The sequence below is a fragment of the Neoarius graeffei genome, chromosome 2, assembly GCF_027579695.1.
Source record: "Neoarius graeffei isolate fNeoGra1 chromosome 2, fNeoGra1.pri, whole genome shotgun sequence".
Taxonomy (NCBI): domain Eukaryota; kingdom Metazoa; phylum Chordata; class Actinopteri; order Siluriformes; family Ariidae; genus Neoarius; species Neoarius graeffei.
This window is the reverse complement of record NC_083570.1, coordinates 68705719-68727438: the sequence shown is the minus strand read 5'-3', so window position 1 is coordinate 68727438 and position 21720 is coordinate 68705719. Positions and strand designations below refer to the sequence as shown.

The 21720-nt window shown below is 41.2% G+C and overlaps 1 protein-coding gene across 1 annotated transcript in view; it reads left to right on the top strand.

Moving 5' to 3' along the window:
* The window catches only part of grm8b (glutamate receptor, metabotropic 8b), a 312271-nt gene that overhangs the window by 70524 nt on the left and 220027 nt on the right, over window positions 1-21720 (top strand). Inside the window, exon 2 of the mRNA XM_060914785.1 lies at window positions 6009-6225. Coding sequence (XP_060770768.1) covers window positions 6009-6225 — 217 coding nt within the window. The remainder of the gene's footprint in view (window positions 1-6008; window positions 6226-21720) is intronic.

Sequence of the window (21720 nt, the reverse complement as noted above, 5' to 3'; positions counted from 1 at the left end):
AAGGTCTAAGGTCAAGGTCACTGTAAGGTCAAATGTCTGTCCATGTGCGTCTGTCCCAAAACCTTGTGAACGCGATATCTCCAAGGCAGATGAAAGGAATTTCACCAAACTTTCAGCATTTGTGCGCTTTGGGACAAACATGAACTGATTAGATTTTGAGATCAAAAGGTCTAAGGTCAAGGTCACTGTGAGGTCAAATGTCTGTCCGCAAACCTTGTGAGCACAATATCTCCAAGACAAATGAAAGGAATTTTACCAAACTTTCACCATTTGTGCATTTGGGGACAAAGATAAACTGATTGGATTTTGAGATCAAAAGGTCTAAGGTCAAGGTCACTGTGAGGTCAAATGTCTGTCCAAAAACCTTCTGAACACAGTATCTCCAAGCCTAATACAAGTAATTTCACCAGGTCAGGATTACTGTGAGGTCAAATGTCCATCCCCAAATCAAAACTTAATAAGGCATGTAGTCTACCGGGTGGAGGCATCCCCATCAACACCGTTGGCGTCGAGTTCTATCTAGCTAGTGATGCAGTGCTATTTAACTTTTATTATTGCCCTGTTTTGGTAATTATTGTACTGTCTTGCAATGTTTACACATGTGCACTTTATGTAATCCTGTGTTGGTCTGTGTCATCTTATTTAGTGTGTCATCTGTGTTGTTTTAGCACCATGGTCATGGAGGAGCGTTGTTTCATTTCACTGTGTACTCTACCAGCTATATACAGTTGAAATGTCAGTAAAGCCACTTACACTTTATCATGGTATTTGTTTGTATCATGTTTGCAAAGGGGTTTATAGCCACATAGACCTAAAAACACAAGTTTGCTAGCACAGTGGGGTTTTGTTGGCTTGATGCATAATTCGAAATGCTATCCTAGATAACGTTACTTCCATTGTTAGCTTTGCTACAAAGTTTGTAGCGAAGCTAACAATGGAAGTAACGTATAGAGAATGGTAGATGTGAATGACATTCAATGCTTACTTATGCATATTTTATAATTGCATTTGTAATTTGGGGCGGCATGGTGGTGTAGTGGTTAGCACTGTCGCCTCACAACAAGAAGGTCATGGGTTCACGGCTGGCGAGGGCCTTTCTGTGTGGAGTTTGCATGTTCTCCCCGTGTCTACGTGGGTTTCCTCCGGGTGCTCCGGTTTCCCCCACAGTCCAAAGACATGCATGCTAGGCTAATTGGTGGCTCTAAATTGACCGTAGGTGTGAGTGTGAATGGTTGTTTGTCTCTATGTGTCAGCCCTGTGATGACCTGGTGACTTGTCCAGGGTGTACCCCGCCTCTCACCAGCGGTCTCAAAGTTTAGTGGAATAAAAGGGTACGAGGCAGAGAATAGGAGGGTACAATTAAAAAGGCTGAAGCCTTTCACCATGAACCATAGGCGAGAAAAATGGAAAACTGGGTTTATCTGAGACAGTTTCAAGGCTTTTGGGGAGGAATTTCCAATTTACTGTAAACAACAAAACAGGGTCTGTTCCTGTTCGAGTTATTGAACAGACCGGGACTCAGTCCAGTTTTCCTGAGGCTTGTATTTTTTTTAAATGGTGATTGGCATACGAGAAATATTATTATTTATCACCCACACACATTCACAGGTTATGACATCTTTATTACTGATTTTTGCACTGCTCTTTTTAAATTTGTCATTCACTTCAGTTTCTGACTTTTATTATTATCAACAGCTATAATGTTTCAGGAAACTGAGGCACGTGTCTGTTGACTTAATGTCACTAGTAAAATTAATAAAATATAATTTCTCATTCACATCTTTCTCATTTAAGATCATAAAGACACATTCTAAGCTACATTATTATATTACAACATTCAAAATCCCAGATGACATCCAAGTCAGTTGTTTTCTATTAGTCTCTTACGTTTTTTGAGGGTGAAAATCCCTGGGGGCTTTCGCCCAGAAACGGAGCTCCCTTTCGGTCGCTTGCTGGCTAACAGCGCTTTTAGTTTAGCAGTTTTTTATTTATTTATTTATTTATTTTGACCAACCCCTGTATTACTGACGCTGCCTGATGTGCTCAGGGACAGTAAGGGCTCGGAGTGTGTCTCCCCCATGGCTGTTTCGGTACTTAAATCATTTTCAGTGCTTGAAGAAGCTTGCAAAAAAAAAAAAATCGCCAGTTTAGACTAGTCTGGCTAACACGACTTCAAAGCTCTGCGAGCATTTGGTCTGGCAAAGATATTAAGCCCAACCGTTTCCCAAAGGCGTGGTTGACCCGTCTCCCTGAAATGCCTCAGTTTGCTACTGGTCGAAGCCAGAAAAGGCTGTGACGAAGCTTAAACCAATCACATCACTCTTTCCTCTGACGTATGTGACGCGACGGAAACTGCTTGAGTAACAGGAAGAAGATAAATACCTCCAGGGCTGCTCTTTGCTCCGTTTTCAATGAGAACTTCCCATTGAATGCTTTCAATACAGCATCTACCACTGTGTCAAAGGCTTGCCACTGCTCCATGTTCGTAATGTTTCTAGTGAATGAAGCACTTCCGGCATAGATTCTGTAAACAATCTATGGCTTCTGGTCGCAGTTTTACTACGTCACTGCCTTGAACATGCCTCTACCCAGGGCCATTGGAGATGCTCAAAGTTGATTGGCTCCCGATTTTTCGGGAGCTTGGAAGAGCTGGAGATAGCTTGCCTTGCCAGACTAAGCTCGCTACAGGCCCTTGTGTTGCGTCACACTTAGGATGGGCGGGCCCAGGCTAAGTTTAGACTGCACCACTGTTTGGTTCATGCAGAGATGATTACAGCTCCACACCAGGCCGATTAAGACGCACTGTGATTGGTCAAAAGCTTGGTGGTCATTGTGTAGTCGATTTTTATTGGTCACAAGCACGCGCTCATTGTCTACACTCCGGCTTCCTAAAGTCTCTTCACTAGGGTTGGATTTCAGCAAACGGAGGGATTTCTATAAAAGATGACTCATGATAATGATGACACACCTTCGTCACCATGACAACTGCTAGTAATTTTCTCTTCATCACTGATGGATTATGTTCATCTGTGACCAGCGCCAGCAGGAACCCTGGCCATTATTTAGTTGAACGAAACTTAGTTTCACGTCACGTGCTGCTCAGTTTTGTACAGATATAACAAAAATATTTTTTTTACTCCGTGAAAAATAAGACAGCGGCAAATCCTACTACAGACGGCGATTTGCCGCTGCTGACCGGCTACTTTTGAGACCTCTGCCTCTCACCCATAGTCAGCTGGGATAGGCTCCAGCTTGCCTGCGACCCTGTAGGACAGGATAAGCGGCTACAGATAATGGATGGATGGACATTTGTAATTGTAATTAACATTGATTTCTCCTTCTTTGTGATGTATAAATGAGAGTTAAGATCAGCTTTATATTGCACAAGTAAAGCCATTTGGTGAAACTTTGAAGAAGTGAGTGTACCGATTTAACATTTTACCTAATTAGCATAATTAATAAACATTAAATACTACTTTGCATAATTTATTTTTACTAATTTCTCAAACTTTGTATTCAGTATACAATCATCTATGTGCCTGCCAATTTCCATATAAATATCTTGAAAAATAAAAAAAGTTATTAAGAAAAAACATTTGATCTCATTCGTTAATGAGGCCCATTTTGGACCATGTTGTCCTAATGCATAATATTACGTCAATTTTCTAAAAATTAAGCCTTTTTTTCAATCTTTGATTTGTAATATCTCAATAATGGATAGACATATATTAATTCTGTAAAAAAGTATGTTGTTCAGCATTCAATTCTGAATTCAATGAGAGCAGTTTCAAGCAATTTGGATTGAATTTGAATGTTCACCTGATATGCCTAATTATAATGTTTGTTTTGGTTCCGCTATGAGATAGAGACAGTTCGCTTTTGGTTACTTGATAGTATCATTGCCTTGGCAATGCATGTCCATGAATTTGGGGAGTGGAGCTTCTGAAGGAGCACTGAAGGGAAGGGAGGTGTGTATTTGTTTGGCTGTTGAGTTTAAATATCAATATTCTTTCTCCAGAATCGATGACTCCCCCGTTAACTCTTGTATTATTTGTTTCAGGTTTATAATAATTAAAAGTACATGTAGATTGGATTGCCTCTAAAGTATATGCATTTTTAAATAGCAGGTGGCACCCTAGGCAACCTAGGTTGCCTATGCCTAGGAAAGGCCCTGTGTACTGTTCTATTCTTTATAAAATCTTCATACAGTATTAATCTTATTACAGGTTTTTTTTTGTTTGTTTGTTTAGTACTTTGTTGTAATTTGGTATTTCAATATAATATTGAATTCTGCATATTTAAATTTAAATAAGTCTTTTCAATAAAGGTCACCTGGGAGGTTAATTAGTACTGTCTGAATGTAATCTATCCGTACTGCGTCGCTTTTCTACATCTGACAGCTCCATTATGGGGACAAACACAAAGAACTGTGAGCATTCGAGTTTAGACAAAAGAGATACCAGCATGTATGAACAAAGGCTTAAACACTGAGGACATGCTTTAAGTTCAATCAGGCTCAAACTTGCTGGGACGGCTATCAAGCTATATAAATATATAATGGTTTAATGAGTTATATGTACTGCATGACTTGAACTTCACATTGTAAGTTATATGAATGTGAAAATTATCCTGTGAAGCTAAAGGATCTTTCCTATCATTGCCAGTGTCCTCACCCTTTGTCTGCCACCCAGAATGAAGGCATTAGGATAGCCACAGTAGCACTACAGAATTAGTGCATGATTTATTACCTGTATTCAGTGCAGTCCTGCAGTAGCAAAACTAGAGTCAGGTGGCTTCCTTATCCGCACAGATGCTAATAATGGGCTCATTTTTCACATCATATTCTGTGCTGTTGTAATTAGCCCCTCATACTATATTGTGATTAGCCTGTACTGTAAGAAAAGCGTATACAGTATGTGTGGAACTGTTTGCAAATTAAAGGCCTAATTTTGCTTGTAGAGTTTATTTACCACAGCTATTCTTGACTCTAAATGTGCGATAATGTCCTTGAGATGTAGCAAAATAATGCAAATTGAGATTTCAGTGATCTCTCACTCAAGCTTAGACATCCTCTTTTAGATAAGAAATAATTTATGAAGCCTGAAGGGATGTTTGACAGGCACTGTCAGCGAGTACAGATTCATTTCTACCCATCCAAATTAGTGTTTCATTGCATGGAAAGATACATCAATAATTTCCATTGAACCAAACATTACTGATTTAGGCTGCAATAAATGCATACAATTTCTCTCCACCTGTTAAATTACCTCATCCCATTGACACTTATTTGAATGAGAGGTCTGTGTGTGTCAAGTGTACTCTTGGCACATCTTATTTGCAACAATTTCAGGAGAACTTGACCTTCTCCGCTACATGCTAGCACCTTCCTTTCCGCCCTCAAATTCACACACAGATCTATGCACACATGGTTGACAGTTCACAGGCTGATCTCTGGCATTTATATTCAAAAGCTTGCAATTTATAGTCGAGGCTGAGAGAGGACTGCTGTACCTGCACAACCAGCATCGAGTGTCATTTGTATTGCTGGCAGGCCCTCTGAGCGTCTCTCTCTTTCACCGAATGCCAATGAGCTCGGCCTCTGGGGCTTTGGCCGACAACCTGGCCTTTTGGCTGAAGAGAAATCAATCAGGCTATCAATTGCCTCCAAAGAGCCATTATCCACCCTGCTTCACTACTTGCCAGAGTCCCCCACCTCCTACATCTCTATTCTCACTTACATGATGTTGCTATGTATCTGATGGATTCAATTTCAAACATCCGTAAACATCCACACAGTAAGCATTTTTGTATTAGCATTGATTTTTATCTACAAGACAGCAATTATTGGTTTCCTAATGTAGCAGTAACTCCTTGAAAGTTGGTATTTGATATAGATCTCTCAATTTGCTCTGATAAATCTTCATTACAATTCTGGCACAGGAACGCCAACACTCCACCTCTTACAACGGTACCAAGAGTTTTAACGACTCTGTCTTACTTCTTCACAGATTCCTCAGATCAGCTATGCATCAACTGCCCCAGAGCTGAGCGATAACACCCGCTATGATTTCTTCTCTCGCGTGGTGCCACCTGACTCTTACCAGGCCCAGGCTATGCTGGACATTGTCATGGCAATGGGCTGGAACTACGTCTCCACACTGGCCTCAGAGGGCAACTATGGCGAGAGCGGTGTCGAGGCCTTTGTCCAGATAAGTCGTGAAATTGGTACGTGAAGCAGGTACTGAATATAATTTATGTGTTCATACAAGTTCAGGATGCCTTCACTATCTGATATGGTGTCAAAGGAGAAGTTCTTTCAGAGTTCTCAAAGCAATTGTCAGGTGTAGCTTGAGTTCGAATCTGATGGTGGGCAACATTGTGTATATTTACTGGACAGAGGATAGTGTTGTCAAAATGGATTGCAAAAACAGAATAAAGGCTGAGTAATAGAAAGTTGAACATTTGCTGTTTGAAGAGGAAACCTTTAAGTCAAGTCAGACACTTGAGTGATGCATGGACCCTTCTTTAAGCGCAGGTCTGAAAAGCTGTAGCTTCATGTCATGTGCAGTCCCTGAAACCAAGCATAAAGGGAGGTGAAAACCCTCTGCTTCATAAGTTAAATGCAAACTTGGCTCATCTGCGATAATGCTTGTATTATTTTGCCATTTTACCAACAAGAGAAAATGAAGGTGTCATTTCTGCAGTCAGAATGGTACTAAAAAAAGGTTTATTAAAACCCAGATTATCATGAAGAAGAAGAAGAAGAAGCCTTTATTTTGTCAGATGTACACTCGAGCATAGTGAAATTCCTCCTCTGCATTTAACCCATCTGAAGCAGTGAACACACACATGCACACACAAGTGAGCAATGAGCACACACATACCCAGAGCAACGGACAGCTACGTATACTGCAGTGCCTTGGGAACAGTTGGGGGTTCGGTGCCTTGTGCAAGGGCAATTCAGCCATGATACAGAGGGAGGGGAAAGTGCTGTTCATTCACCCAACTGCCCTCACATTTTTCCTGTCAGTCCTGAGAATCGAATCAGTGACCCTTTGGGTCCTAGGCTACTTCTCTAAGACAACCGCAAATTGGCCTAGTGGTTAGCGTGTCTGCCTCTTGGCTGGGAGATCGCAAGTTCTACTCACGGTTGGGTTATACCAAAGACCATCATAAAAATGGTACCTACTAACGTCTGGCAAGGCACGCTGCAATACAGATGCAAGTGGGGAAGTCAAACTCTTGTGGTTATTAGAGGACTAGCCCCGCACTGTAACCCTTGCTGTATAGGTGAGAGGCTGAGGGCTATCGAAAGAGGGATCGGCACCATACCCATATGCCTTAAAGGGTCGGTTAGTACTAGGACAGGAGACTGCCTGGGAAGACCAGATTCTGGTGTGAGAGGGACTTTGACTTTTTTGACTGCTTCTCTAACCTAATCTCTAATCATTGCTAATTATTAAGCACATTATTCAGTAAAAGTAGTGAAGTATTTAGTAACTAAGTGCTTAGTTATTAAATCTAATATGACGGATATGTTGTCATATTAGAATGTATGACAATGGAATGTATGCCAATGAATGTATGCCAATGGATCCTAGAAGTTTAATGGGTGAACTATGTAGTTTGGTATCTTGATCAGCTAAGGGCAACTCTAAAATCTCTTTTTTTTATTCCTTTCTTAGTTTTTTTAAATGCATTCTCACTCATCAGTGATAATTTTTTTTTTCTGTTGTACGCATCATTCAACTAGAGACCAGGGTCTGTCACATTTACACAGTATTATAATCTATTGGGGGGAAAAAAAGACAGAGCCTTAATGATGCATGTGAACATAATTATGGGGACAGGTTTGGAAATGGAGTTGCCAACCAATCCCCTGTGCATACACAACTGTTTGCCAAGAGAGGTCATCGTAATGAAATTATGCTCCCATTGTGCTGTGTGATTGATTTATTATTGCAGTGTACCATACTTGCACTCTTGTAGACACAAGGCTGGTGCATTAATTAAGTTGTAATTATGGAATTAAAATTCACAAGCTGAGCCATCCATGTGAGCGATTAACAGTTTTCACTGTACCTCCAAGCTCATTAAGTGTGTGTACGTGTATGTGAGTGCATATCTAGTGTAGGTGTGGAAATCTGTTTTGGTGAAATCTGCAGTGTTCATCAAAGGTACATCAAAAGATAATGTGACACGCTCCATGAAAGAGGTTTCAAGCTTTACTCAAAAATAGCTTTTTTCTTCATTAGAAACTGGGCTTCCACTCTTTTTCAAGAGTAAAATTTATCATACCGCTTCTGATAATGAAACTAGCTATAAAAAGATCCCATACCTTTAAAAAACACACACACACACACACACACACACACACACACACACACACACACACACACAAATTATTGCAGACAATTTAGGAGCACTGCCATTATCATGCAATGGCTTCTTAAATGAGACATACATTACAGGATACCTCCAGTGGCACAGTACTGTAAGTATCTTTGCATCACAGCTCCAGGTTCTCCTGAACTCAGCTTACTGCCTGTGTGAAGTTTTGCACATTCTCCCAGTGTCTGCATGGATTTCCTGTGGGTTCTCTGGTTTCCTCCCACCTCTCTACCACATGCTGGTAGGGTGATCGACTAAACTACAATTGCTCCTGTGATGAATGAGTGGGTGAAAAGTGTCATAGGCTCTGGATTCAATACAAATCTGACCAGAATAAATAGGTTACTGAAGCTGAATGAATGAATGAATGAATGAATGAATGAATGAATGTCGTCTGTCCATCGCTAGTGATGATGACTGCTTCATTAGGATGCGCAGAAACACAGATGGGCTGCAAGGCCCACACCAGAGTGCACCAGACTTATTCTCTTCTCCTAATGAAGTGCCTTGCACAGTAAGGTAAGACAAATGATGTCGTGCCCCCATCGTGTTCTCTCTCTGGACCTCCAGACCTAATGCCAAGTGGTGCACAAAAGTGCCACAGACCTGATGGGTATGGAAGTTGCCCCACAGTGATAACTGACTTGCCGGGTGATGCCATCCATTGGTCATTTGAGTGGCTCTTCCACATGCCATCAAGTGGTGTGCCATTGACCCTGTTGGGTTCATCTGCCATACTGCACCAAAAAGCACCCTGCTGCCAGCGCCTTATTGGTGATGTACTATTTAACCCATAGCTGGAACCCAGGCAGGTACTACCACTCCAGGTCAGAGTGGACCTGGGAACAATGATGATTAAGGGGTAACTCCACTTTGAATGAATGAATGAATTAAATCTCCAAATTTGGAAGTTACCATAATATACTGTATGTGAACAAAGTAAACATTGGCAAAAGGAAATTACACACTTGCAACGAAGTGTCCTTGGTTTTGTGGAGCTTCACATATCTTATTATAGGCTACTTTAATATTTGACATTTAAACAGAACTCAAACATCAGTGAAAGTAATCAAGTGAATGTATATCTTTGAGGTTGCTTTACTGATCTCAGGATTTAGGAGGTAGCTGTCTCAACTCTATATACTGTATTTTACTGTATTTTATTAAGCTCCCTGTTCAAAGCAATCTGTCAAAACTTACTGTGCAATGTCAACAGGTTTCACATTTGGATAAATTTAACTTAGCATCATTAGTTGCTGGCCGGATTTTGAGGTTGCCTTTGCGTTTCATGTCCATGCGGAATTCAACAGGAACTTTCCCACATTCCAGGGTGACAACTGTAGCGGCCAAACATACACAGGCATCTTTATACATCTTGTTCAAAGAGTATGAAGGAACACTGGGATATGTTAGCCTATTTTATTGGGAACAGCTGGTTTCCTGACAGGATTGTTGCCGTTATTAAAGTGAGATGATGCCTATTAACACATGCAACTTTTTTTTGTCTTGGGAGCAATTCCCCTGACTGAGTGTGTGATTCGCATCAAATTCATGGATACCTATTTTTGGTGCTTTTTTTTTTTGCTTTATGTTTGGAATACTTTTTCTAGATTGTGGTGCTTTTGAAGGTCAGTGAACAAGTTGAACAAGTCGCACACAAATTTGGCCTTATGCAGATTTGGCAACCTCAGGCATTCACATTGCTGTCCTGCATGTCAGAAAGTGGGTCTGATTTGAAAAGTGCAATGTGTCACTCTGAGATGTGACATGCGCTTGATTTATCTTGTTTTATATGCTTGTAGAAACTGCAACATTCTTTCCTTTTCGTTGAGTGTTATTTGGCAGTATATACTCTTGCCTGGACAGTATGGAAAGTAAATTGGATGGCAGGGGCTAAGATTGTGACCTTGCACAGGACTAATAGTTTATAAGTCTGTACTGTTTTTCTGTTGCTTTTCCTTCATCACAACTTGTTGAGTTTGCTTACACTTTCAATGAAATTTGTCATGTTCAGTACAAAAAAAAAATTTAATTGCATTTCTGCAGTTCGGAGGAATTAATTAATGACTTGTCCAATACTAAGGCGATTTCTGGATTTATGAATCCTTGGAGTGTCTATATTAAGCTTCATACATATGTCAGTGATTTAGTCCAGAGAGGATTTGTTGCCTATAAAACAATGGAACCTGTCTCACTTAATTGATATTGTGAAAGAGCTTTCTGTGAGTTTGGGAACTTGCCAATTGTTTGTCCTGGCCAAAGAAGCAAAGAGTAGAAACCCACCATAAATATTAACTAAAAGGTATTTTGTCTCTAAAGTTGTTTATGACCCCTAAAGAGCACAGCCAGTTGTAAGATTGCACACCATCGACTAATGTGACTTCATGCTGTCTGCATTACTTTCAAACACTGTGCATGACTACAAACAGAATTGTGAATTCTTGGATAAACTTTTGATTCAAAATCAAATCAAATTCCTGCCTGTATAATGGAACAAACTATGAAATACTTTTTTTCTAGCTGCTACTTTTCCTATTTGCCAGTGTTGCCCCCAAGTATTACACAATTTTGATAAACACTAACCAGTCAGACTGTTGAGCAAGTTATTTCCGAGAGTAAGCCTGTTCATTTGAGTATTGGTCTTAAAGTCTGTACCAGATCTTCATTTATAAGATTGAGGTTAACTAACATGCACATGGACATGTTCATGGACAGATAACATGAATGAAGTTGATGCTTCCAGGGATGATGCATATTGAGAAAATGCTACTATTCTCTCTTTAACTGGCCATTTGGAGACCTTTTAAATCCTGTGTAGTCTTCTATCCAGCCTTAGAGTTTGAGTACATATGCATTTAGTCTTTGGAGCAGATACTAAAACAAATAAGCCTTCTGTAAAGCGAGTATCTAGCCACTTGATCAGCATGGCAAGATGGTGTTATTTCACATTTGTATGACTGAGATATGAATATTTGCTCATTCTTCACAGCACCGTTCTCTCCAAATTTCCTCCAAGTAAATTATGTGAAACTAAAGTCCTATGATAATTATTTCAGTTATCTTAATCCATGTATGCCCATTTTTTCTGAAGTACTGTTTAGAAGTAAATATTAAACTGATTTTTTCCCGTTATGGTCTCCAGGTTTCAGTGCTTTACCATTCATATTTAGTTCTGTGTCTCTTGTAGGAAAGACCTGAATCTCATAGCTCGATATCTCTCTCCTACTTTGCTCATCAAGCTATTGTAAAGTGTCTGACTCAGCATCAATTAGCCATACCTGCAATATCACTGCAGGTAACTGAGAAGAGTGTGTGTGTCATTCACACTCCCCACAGACCTGGAAGAGACTTGAATTCACCCCCTGCCGCCTCCCTCCCGTTTACGAGACTTAATGAGCCCTTACCTTCCAGAAAGAAATTACGTCCCATTCAGGGAGAAGCAGTAATGGAATATTCTGTTGAGAATCACATAAAAAGCTACTGGTAGACTGAAAATCGCACCCTTAGATGCAAAGGCACTGACCTCATTGGCTGGGATAAGCTGTCATGGATTAAGAATGCATTTGCATAATGTTAAAGAAAGATGAAGCTCAGTCTTGAAGCTCAGCCACAGAACCACTTTATTTGAACCTCCATTCTTTTTGAATTGGCAGAACGACTAACTACCGTGTAGGAGAGACGTCTGCAAATAATAATTTTTAGAGCAAAGTAATCCTATTAGGTGAAATATTTCAGACCTCCTTCATCATCCCATTTTACCTTTGAAGTATTTTTATCTAGTTGCTTGCACCTTGTCTTTTCTCTCCATGTCAAGATTGACTCCTAGTCAAATAGTTTCTGTGGCAACTCCTCCCATGTGCTAAATTAGATGAACTGCTGCGAAAGCCTAAAATAAAAAGCAATTTCTGAAAAAAAGGATGCTATCCTGCTTCACCATGTAGAGGTGGTAGGGATGTAAACAGCATCACTCTGTAGGCATTGGAGAAATGTGCATCACTTAGTATCAAATTTCACCTATCTAGCTATTTGATATGCACAAAACCCCCACAACATTCACTCAGCAACTTTTGCCATTAGAGAAAGAGATAGAGGATGGTTCCTTTAGAGAAAACTGTTTGAAATACATATTACAGGGGCGGCACGGTGGTGTAGTGGTTAGCACTGTTGCCTCACAGCAAGAAAGTCCTGGGTTCAAGCCCAGTGGCTGGCGAGGGCCTTTCTGTGTGGAGTTTGCATGTTCTCCCCATGTCTGCGTGGGTTTCCTCCGGGTGCTCTGGTTTCCCCCACAGTCCAAAGACACGCAGCTTAGGCTAATTGGTGGCTCTAAATTGACCGTAGGTGTGAATGTGAGTGTGAATGGTTGTTTGTCTCTGTGTCAACCCTGTGATGACCTGGCGACTTGTCCAGGGTGTACCCCGCCTCTCGCCCATAGTCAGCTGGGATAGGCCCCAACTTGCCTGTGACCCCGTAGGACAGGATAAGCAACTACAGATAATGGATGGATCCATATATTACAGTGTGTAAGTTTTGCCTTGAATTTCACTAATAACACAAACAGACAAGAAACAAAAAGTGACTTAGTAAGGTTTGGGGCCACAATTAAATACATTTACAACAATTTCATAGCAAAAATAAAGAAATAGAAAATAAATAAAGTTTATCTGTGGATGCAATAGATAACCCCCCCGTATTTTCCAACATCTGCCAAAACTAAAAAATGGAATATAAATTTCTTTTGAGCATCTCTACAGACAGTAAAATGTAATACATATTAACATTTCAACAAAAAAAAGAGTACAGTTTAAATGCAAATTTAAATATTTTCAGGACTGACTCAGGATGTAGTTACATGTTATCATACCACAGAAAGTAAAAAGTAAAACTGTCTATAAAGCATACTTGCCAACTTTTCAAAATTCTCATGGGGGAGAAAAGTGCGTGAACGACATTTTCAATTGGACGAGGGTATGATGCGCAGTTGAAACGATTAAAAAAAGTGGATCCCAATTAATTGAAAACCATTTGAAATTTATACAATTAAAGAGTTTTTGAATTGTTGATATTGTTCTATCAATTACTATAGGTTATGGGATTCATGTATCAGGCATGAGATAGCTCAGAGTGAAAAATCTGAAATAATACTCTTGTCTTGAATTGTAATAATATATAGATTTAGGCACTGCCTAAAAGCGGAGCTCCCATCTGTTTCTGGGTTGTAGAATTTTCTTATATCTCTTTTGTTTTATTTCTTTACTGGCTAGTAAAGACTGTATGACTGGTAATTACTAACACTGACCACTAGGCGGCGTGTCTCATCTCATCTCATTATCTCTAGCCGCTTTATCCTTCTACAGGGTCGCAGGCAAGCTGGAGCCTATCCCAGCTGACTACGGGCGAAAGGCGGGGTACACCCTGGACAAGTCACCAGGTCATCACAGGGCTGACACATAGACACAGACAACCATTCACACTCACATTCACACCTACGGTCAATTTAGAGTCACCAGTTAACCTAACCTGCATGTCTTTGGACTGTGGGGGAAACCGGAGCACCCGGAGGAAACCCACGCGGACACGGGGAGAACATGCAAACTCCACACAGAAAGGCCCTCGCCAGCCCCGGGGCTCGAACCCAGGACCTTCTTGCTGTGAGGCGACAGCACTAACCACTACACCACCGTGTAGGCGGCGTGTATGACTGGTAATTACTAACACTGACCACGAGGCAGCGTGTATGACTGGTAATTACTAACACTGGCCACGAGGCGGCGTGTATGACTGGTAATTACTAACACTGACCACTAGGCGGCGTGTATGACTGGTAATTACTAACACTGACCACGAGGCGGCGTGTATGACTGGTAATTACTAACACTGGCCACGAGGCGGCGTGTATGACTGGTAATTACTAACACTGACCACCAGGCGGCGTGTATGACTGGTAATTACTAACACTGACCACGAGGCGGCGTGTATGACTGGTAATTACTAACACTGGCCACGAGGCGGCGTGTATGACTGGTAATTACTAACACTGGCCACTAGGCGGCGTGCTTGACTGGTAATTACTAACACTAGCCACTAGGCGGCGTGTATGACTGGTAATTACTAACATTGGCCACGAGGCGGCGTGTATGATTGGTAATTTCTAACACTGACCACTAGGCGGCGTGTATGACTGGTACTAACACTGGCCACTAGGCGGTGTGTATGACTGGTACTAACACTGACCACTAGGCGGCGTGTATGACTGGTATTTTCTAACACTGACCACTAGGCGGCGTGTATGACTGGTAATTACTAACACTGGCCACTAGGCGGCGTGCATGACTGGTAATTACTAACACTAGCCACTAGGCGGCGTGTATGACTGGTAATTACTAACATTGGCCACGAGGCGGCGTGTATGATTGGTAATTTCTAACACTGACCACTAGGCGGCGTGTATGACTGGTACTAACACTGGCCACTAGGCGGTGTGTATGACTGGTACTAACACTGACCACTAGGCGGCGTGTATGACTGGTACTAACACAGAACAGTAGGCGGCATGTATGACTGGTACTAACACTGACCACTAGGCGGTGTGAATGACTGGTAAGACACGGGGAGAACATGCAAACTCCGCACAGAAAGGCCCTCGCCGGCCATGGGGCTCGAACCCAGGACCTTCTTGCTGTGAGGCGACAGCACTAACCACTACACCACCGTGCCGCCCGAGGCGGCGTGTATGACTGGTAATTACTAACACTGGCCACGAGGCGGCGTGTATGACTGGTAATTACTAACACTGGCCACTAGGCGGTGTGTATGACTGATAATTACTAACACTGTATGACTATGACTGTATGACTGGTAATTACTAACACTGGCCACTAGGCGGTGTGTATGACTGGTAATTACTAACACTGACCACTAGGCGGCATATTCATTCATTCATTCATTCATTCATTCATTCATTATCTCTAGCCGCTTTATCCTTCTACAGGGTCGCAGGCAAGCTGGAGCCTATCCCAGCTGACTACGGGCGAAAGGCGGGGTACACCCTGGACAAGTCGCCAGGTCATCACAGGGCTGACACATAGACACAGACAACCATTCACACTCACATTCACACCTACGGTCAATTTAGAGTCACCAGTTAACCTAACCTGCATGTCTTTGGACTGTGGGGGAAACCGGAGCACCCGGAGGAAACCCACGCGGACACGGGGAGAACATGCAAGCTCCGCACAGAAAGGCCCTCACCGGCCACGGGGCTCGAACCCGGACCTTCTTGCTGTGAGGCGACAGCGCTAACCACTACACCACCGTGCCGCCCGAGGCGGCGTGTATGACTGGTAATTACTAACACTGACCACTAGGCGGCGTGTATGACTGGTAATTACTAACTGGCCACTAGGCGGCGTGTCTCATCTCATTATCTCTAGCCACCTTATCCTTCTACAGGGTCGCAGGCAAGCTGGAGCCTATCCCAGCTGACTATGGGCGAAAGGCGGGGTACACCCTGGACAAGTCGCCAGGTCATCACAGGGCTGACACATAGACACAGACAACCATTCACACTCACATTCACACCTACGGTCAATTTAGAGTCACCAGTTAACCTAACCTGCATGTCTTTGGACTGTGGGGGAGACCGGAGCAACCGGAGGAAACCCACGCAGACACGGGGAGAACATGCAAACTCCGCACAGAAAGGCCCTCGCCGGCCACGGGGCTCAAACACGGACCTTCTTGCTGTGAGGCGACAGCGCTAACCACTACACCACCGTGCCGCCCGAGGCGGCGTGTATGACTGGTACTAACACTGGCCACTAGGCGGCGTGTATGACTGGTAATTACTAACACTGGCCACGAGGCGGCGTGTATGACTGGTACTAACACTGGCCACTAGGCGGCGTGTATGACTGGTAATTACTAACACTGGCCACTTGGCAGTGTGTATGACTGGTAATTACTAACACTGGCCACGAGGCGGCGTGTATGACTGGTACTAACACTGGCCACTAAGCGGCGTGTATGACTGGTAATTACTAACATTGACCACGAGGCGGCGTGTATGACTGGTAATTTCTAACACTGACCACTAGGCGGCGTGTATGACTGGTAATTACTAACACTGACCACTAGGCGGCGTGTATGACTGGTACTAACACTGACCACTAGGCGGCGTGTATGACTGGTAATTACTAACACTGGCCACTAAGCGGCGTGTATGACTGGTAATTACTAACACTGACCACGCGGCGGCGTGTATAACTGGTAATTACTAACACTGGCCACGAGGCGGCGTGTATGACTGGTAATTACTAACACTGACCACTAGGCGGCGTGTATGACTGGTACTAACACTGACCACTAGGCGGCGTGTATGACTGGAAATTACTAACACTGGCCATTAGGCGGCGTGTATGACTGGTAATTACTAACTGGCCACTAGGCGGCGTGTATGACTGGTAATTACTAACACTGACCACTAGGCAGCGTGTATGACTGGTAATTACTAACACTGGCCACTAGGCGTCGTGTATGACTGGTAATTACTAACTGGCCACTAGGCGGCGTGTATGACTGGTAATTACTAAGACTGACCACTAGGCGGCGTGTATGAATGGTAATTACTAACACTGGCCACGAGGCGGCGTGTATGACTGGTAATTACTAACACTGACCACTAGGTGGCGTGTATGACTGGTACTAACACTGACCACTCGGCGGCGTGTATGACTGATACTAACACTGACCACTAGGCGGCGTGTGTGATTGGTAATTACTAACACTGACCAGTAGGCGGCGTGTATGACTAGTAATTACTAACACTGGCCACTAGGCGGTGTGTATGACTGCTGGTACACGTACACGCCACAAAAAATCGACTCGATGGGTTTACCATTTTTTCTTAAGTATGGTGCTCCGCTGGGAGCTCCGCTAAAATAACAATGAAAGGGAAGTCTTAAATCAGATTTTTAGCTGAAAAATCTAATTCCTGAATATTGTATACATACAGAGACCCACAGAAAATAACCCAAGTGATGTTTTAGAAGAATGTTTATAATTTCACTTGTTAACTTTCACTTAAACCTTTCAGACAAATTCAAAATAGCACTAAGACACGACCACACACTTCAAATACACTCATCAAACAAATTATCTGTCATGCAAAATTTCACTAAACACTTTAGAAGTTGTACAGTTTGTTTCTGAAATGGTATCATTTTTGGCATACATTTTTCCACCATGGCTGATACTAAAATCTCTGCAACACAACTGCAAAAAGAAATTCTCAAGAGTTAAAAACATTTCAATATGATAAATATATTTCGTTTATACAGAGGTGCAGATCCTACTGCAATTTAATTATACTTCTTACTACAAAAAAATACAAAACATAATATAAATCTTAAGTTAATTTCAATGTCTCATAAGTACTTGTTACATATACGTACAAATGATCAACTATTTTTAATTAAAAAATAAGAACATTAAGAATTTACATAAAAGGGTGTGAATGACCTATTGTAGTTTTGAAGAATATGTAATTTACCTGCTTTTACCCCACCATCAGATTGGGATAACTGAATCGCAATTGAATAATTGGGATAAATGAATTGCTTTGTAGTCTTACCTTGCAAAATGCATTGGTCTGGCTGGTCGAACATTTGCTTATCCATGGAAATTCATTCTGCCATGCAACCTGGTATTTGCATTCATATTTTTGCCGTTTGGTATTGGGTTTAGTGGCCATGATGAATGACTGCTTGTAAAAAATGTCGGACAGCCTGGGTGAATCCTACATTATGGAAGTGACTGTCATTCTGTTCGTTGATTGGTTAGAAATCAGTTGATGTCATCAGTGTTTCTCATATGATTCTGATTGGACATAATCGGGAGTATTTTTAACTTGGCAGTAGGGATTTCCCCAAACCGGGAGATTATCCAGTTTTTTATACGATCGGGAGGCGGGAGACGGAGGCTAAAATCGGGAGCCTCCCGCCGAAATCAGGAGGATTGGCAAGTATGATAAAGGTTCTTTGCACAATTGTATTCTATCCTGTATAAATATTTAAAAGCCTGTCTAACAATTTACTTTTGATTTGTTTAAAAAGAGGACATGTGAAAGAGGAGGATATAGACTGTGGCACCTGCAGTTCCTATTTGGCTCAAATAAGTTAACTTTCAAATGAGCAAAGATGCACTAGCTATGTAAATATTATACTGTAAAGCATCCTATAAATATAGCTTTGTAGGCCAAATAAATGTGTGCTATGCATTAATTTCAGTTTATACATCACAATGTTTACAGCTGATTTTCTCCAAACTTGTTTTTCTGTTAAGATGAGGATACCTTCAACATTTTCACTCATTTCTCCAGATTGCCTGCACCAAATTTAACAAATTACAAATATAATCATAATTAACTGTAGGTTTAGAATATCCTATAAAACAACTTTTAATTTTTTGACCAACTGGACTCATTTTGTGGTGACATTCCCTATCCCCCCCCCCCCCCCCCCCAAATAAATAAATAAATAAATAAATAAAATCAAGCAATAAAGAACATTACGCAATAAATAATTGTGTGTTCAGTGCTGGCTAATGTTGACCAAAAATGTCTGTTGTGTTATGTTTATTTTTAATCTTTATGTAATTTTTATTAACATCAAGGACGCGTTATCTTAATGGGCTTCATGGGCAGCTGCCCAGGGCCTCGGAGGTAGCGAGATCGGAACATATGAAACAATATTTTCAGAAGTTTTGATCATATTGATAACATTTTTGATGCATTTCGCCACCCGTAAGGAAGCCCACCTTGTCCCTTCGCATAAATCACCCGTCATTGTCAATATGATCACTGTCCACCATGTCTTCACACGCTACGCCAGCTTGAGTTCAATGATTTAATTAATGACTTCGCTTTCCAGAAAAGTAGGAAAGTGCCCTTGTAAGTTGACCCATGGCTGTCAAACTGAATGCGCAAAGCTGTGTGCCACTGCTGTTTGGGACATTACGTGTGTGAAAGGATGAAATGTTTCACATAGCCTAACATTTTGAGATTTATTTCTGAGAAGCAAGATATTTTTCTTTCTTTGTTATCGCTCTTTGTTTTCACAAGTTAAAAGTCGCCTGGATTCCAAAATGAAAACGAACGGTTATATACCAAATGAATGTTCTTGTTCTGAATACTAAAGAAACTGTTGTAGGCCTGGGTTATGTTCTTGACATGTTGTTCATTGACTCACTCATTCAAAGGCTTCTTGAGGCTAAACTTTAGTTAACCAGACTTGTTAACCGTGATGTCTGATGGAGTTTTTCACCATGCAGTTGCCTATTTCACCATTGCTTTTTCTTGATTAAATAGGTGTTGATGGATATAAAGTTTTATCACTCAATAGTATTTCTAATTGTGCCACTGTCATTAAGTTTCTATGTCTAGTTAGACAGGCACGTCTGAGGGGGTGAAATTGCTGAGCGCAGTTGACAACAGGCGGGGGGTGGGGCCTGGGGGGGGTGTCTGCCCAGGGCCTTGGCAAGGGTTAACGCGGCCCTGATTAACATGTACAGTTTTGAGAAAGAGACTGAATCAGCACCACAGATTAATACTTAACCACAATCACTGGTAACCATGTTTTTTTTTTGTGATCTAGAACAAACTCTTCCCTTCTGTCATGTAATGGGAGCAAGTTAGTGTAAGCATCCGAATCCTTTACATTTTATTTGTTCAGCAAATATAGTACATTTCTACTCTACGACAATTGTTTGAATTTTTCTGTAAAGCCACTTGACAGTATGTACAGTCAACATCCTCTAGAATAGTACATAAATATATGATTTGAGATTCTGGTCCACTCTAGATCCAAAAATATAAAAATGCTTCTTGGAACTATGGCCTAAATTCTTTGTTGGAAATGCACCTGGCAAGTTCTTCAATTCCTGAAAATGGTTCCTGCACCGATCTCAAAGTAGAAGTGATTATTCCTTGAAACTACCCCCCCAAAAAAACAAAACAAAACAAACAAACAACCTCAAAAAGTACCTCTGTTGAATGATAATTTGGTTCATAGTACTATGCTGAAGCACTGCAAGCCATCCTGAGCACTTCACTCAACTGAGCTGGCCATGCTATAAATCACTTGCAGCTCCTCTGGTGAGAGATGTGTTCCAGGGAACATTAGGAACACTCTGTAGCTATAAAGGTGACTTTAAATCCAGATTAATATTGTACTTGTTTAGACTTACTGCATATCTTTCATTGCAAAAGATACTACAGCTGAGAAAATCTAAAAGTTGACATAGTACAAAAATTTATGGAGGCAATCATAAAAACAAAGGGCGGATATAAATTATTTAATTTTTTTGGTGAAATAAATTTGGCATTCTACAACTTTTCTCAAGAATAAACAAACCTTTGCACTTATGATTATTTAACATCTTATTTTAAATAATCATTTTGAATGATATTTGTAGATTGATAATTAACTGCAAATTCTTTCAAAATTGGGGCGGCACGGTGGTGTAGTAGTTAACACTGTCGCCTCACAACAAGAAGGTTCTGGGTTCAAGCCCAGTGGCTAATGGGAGCCTTTCCGTGTGGAGTTTGCATATTCTCCCCGTGTCTGCATGAGTTTCCTCAGGGTGCTCTGGTTTCCCCCACAGTCCAAAGACATGCAGGTTAGGCTAATTGGTGGCTCTGAATTGACCGTAGGTGTGAATGTAAGTGTGAATGGTTGTTTGTCTCTATGTGTCAGCCCTGTGATGACCTGGCGAATTGTCCAGGGTGTACCCCGCCTTTCGCCCATAGTCAGCTGGGATAGGCTCCAGCTTGCCTGTGATCCTGAACAGGATAAGCGGTTACAGATAATGGATGGATAGATGGATGGATGGATTCTTTCAAAAATGTAGTTTGTTTATTCTTGTAATATTATAAAGCATTTTTAGAGACACAAAATTATCCCAATAATGCATTATTATTATTATTATTATTATTATTATTATTATTATTATTATTATTATTGTGTACATACAGAACCAAAACAATTCTGTTCGTACTATTTTAAGTGCAATCCGTGTACATATAGAACCATACAATAGATTTCTGTTTATATTCTGTTTATACTATTTGACCAGTGCAACTCTGTATACTTTACTATTTATTTTTATACTTTATTTGTTCCCCCTTTTTCTTTTTTTTCTTTCTATAACTCATAATGAGTCAACAGCACCTTCAATTTCGTTGTACCTTTGGAAAAGTGACAATGACAATAAAGACATTATTATTATTATTATTATTATTATTATTATTATTATTCATAATCTAATTACAGGGTC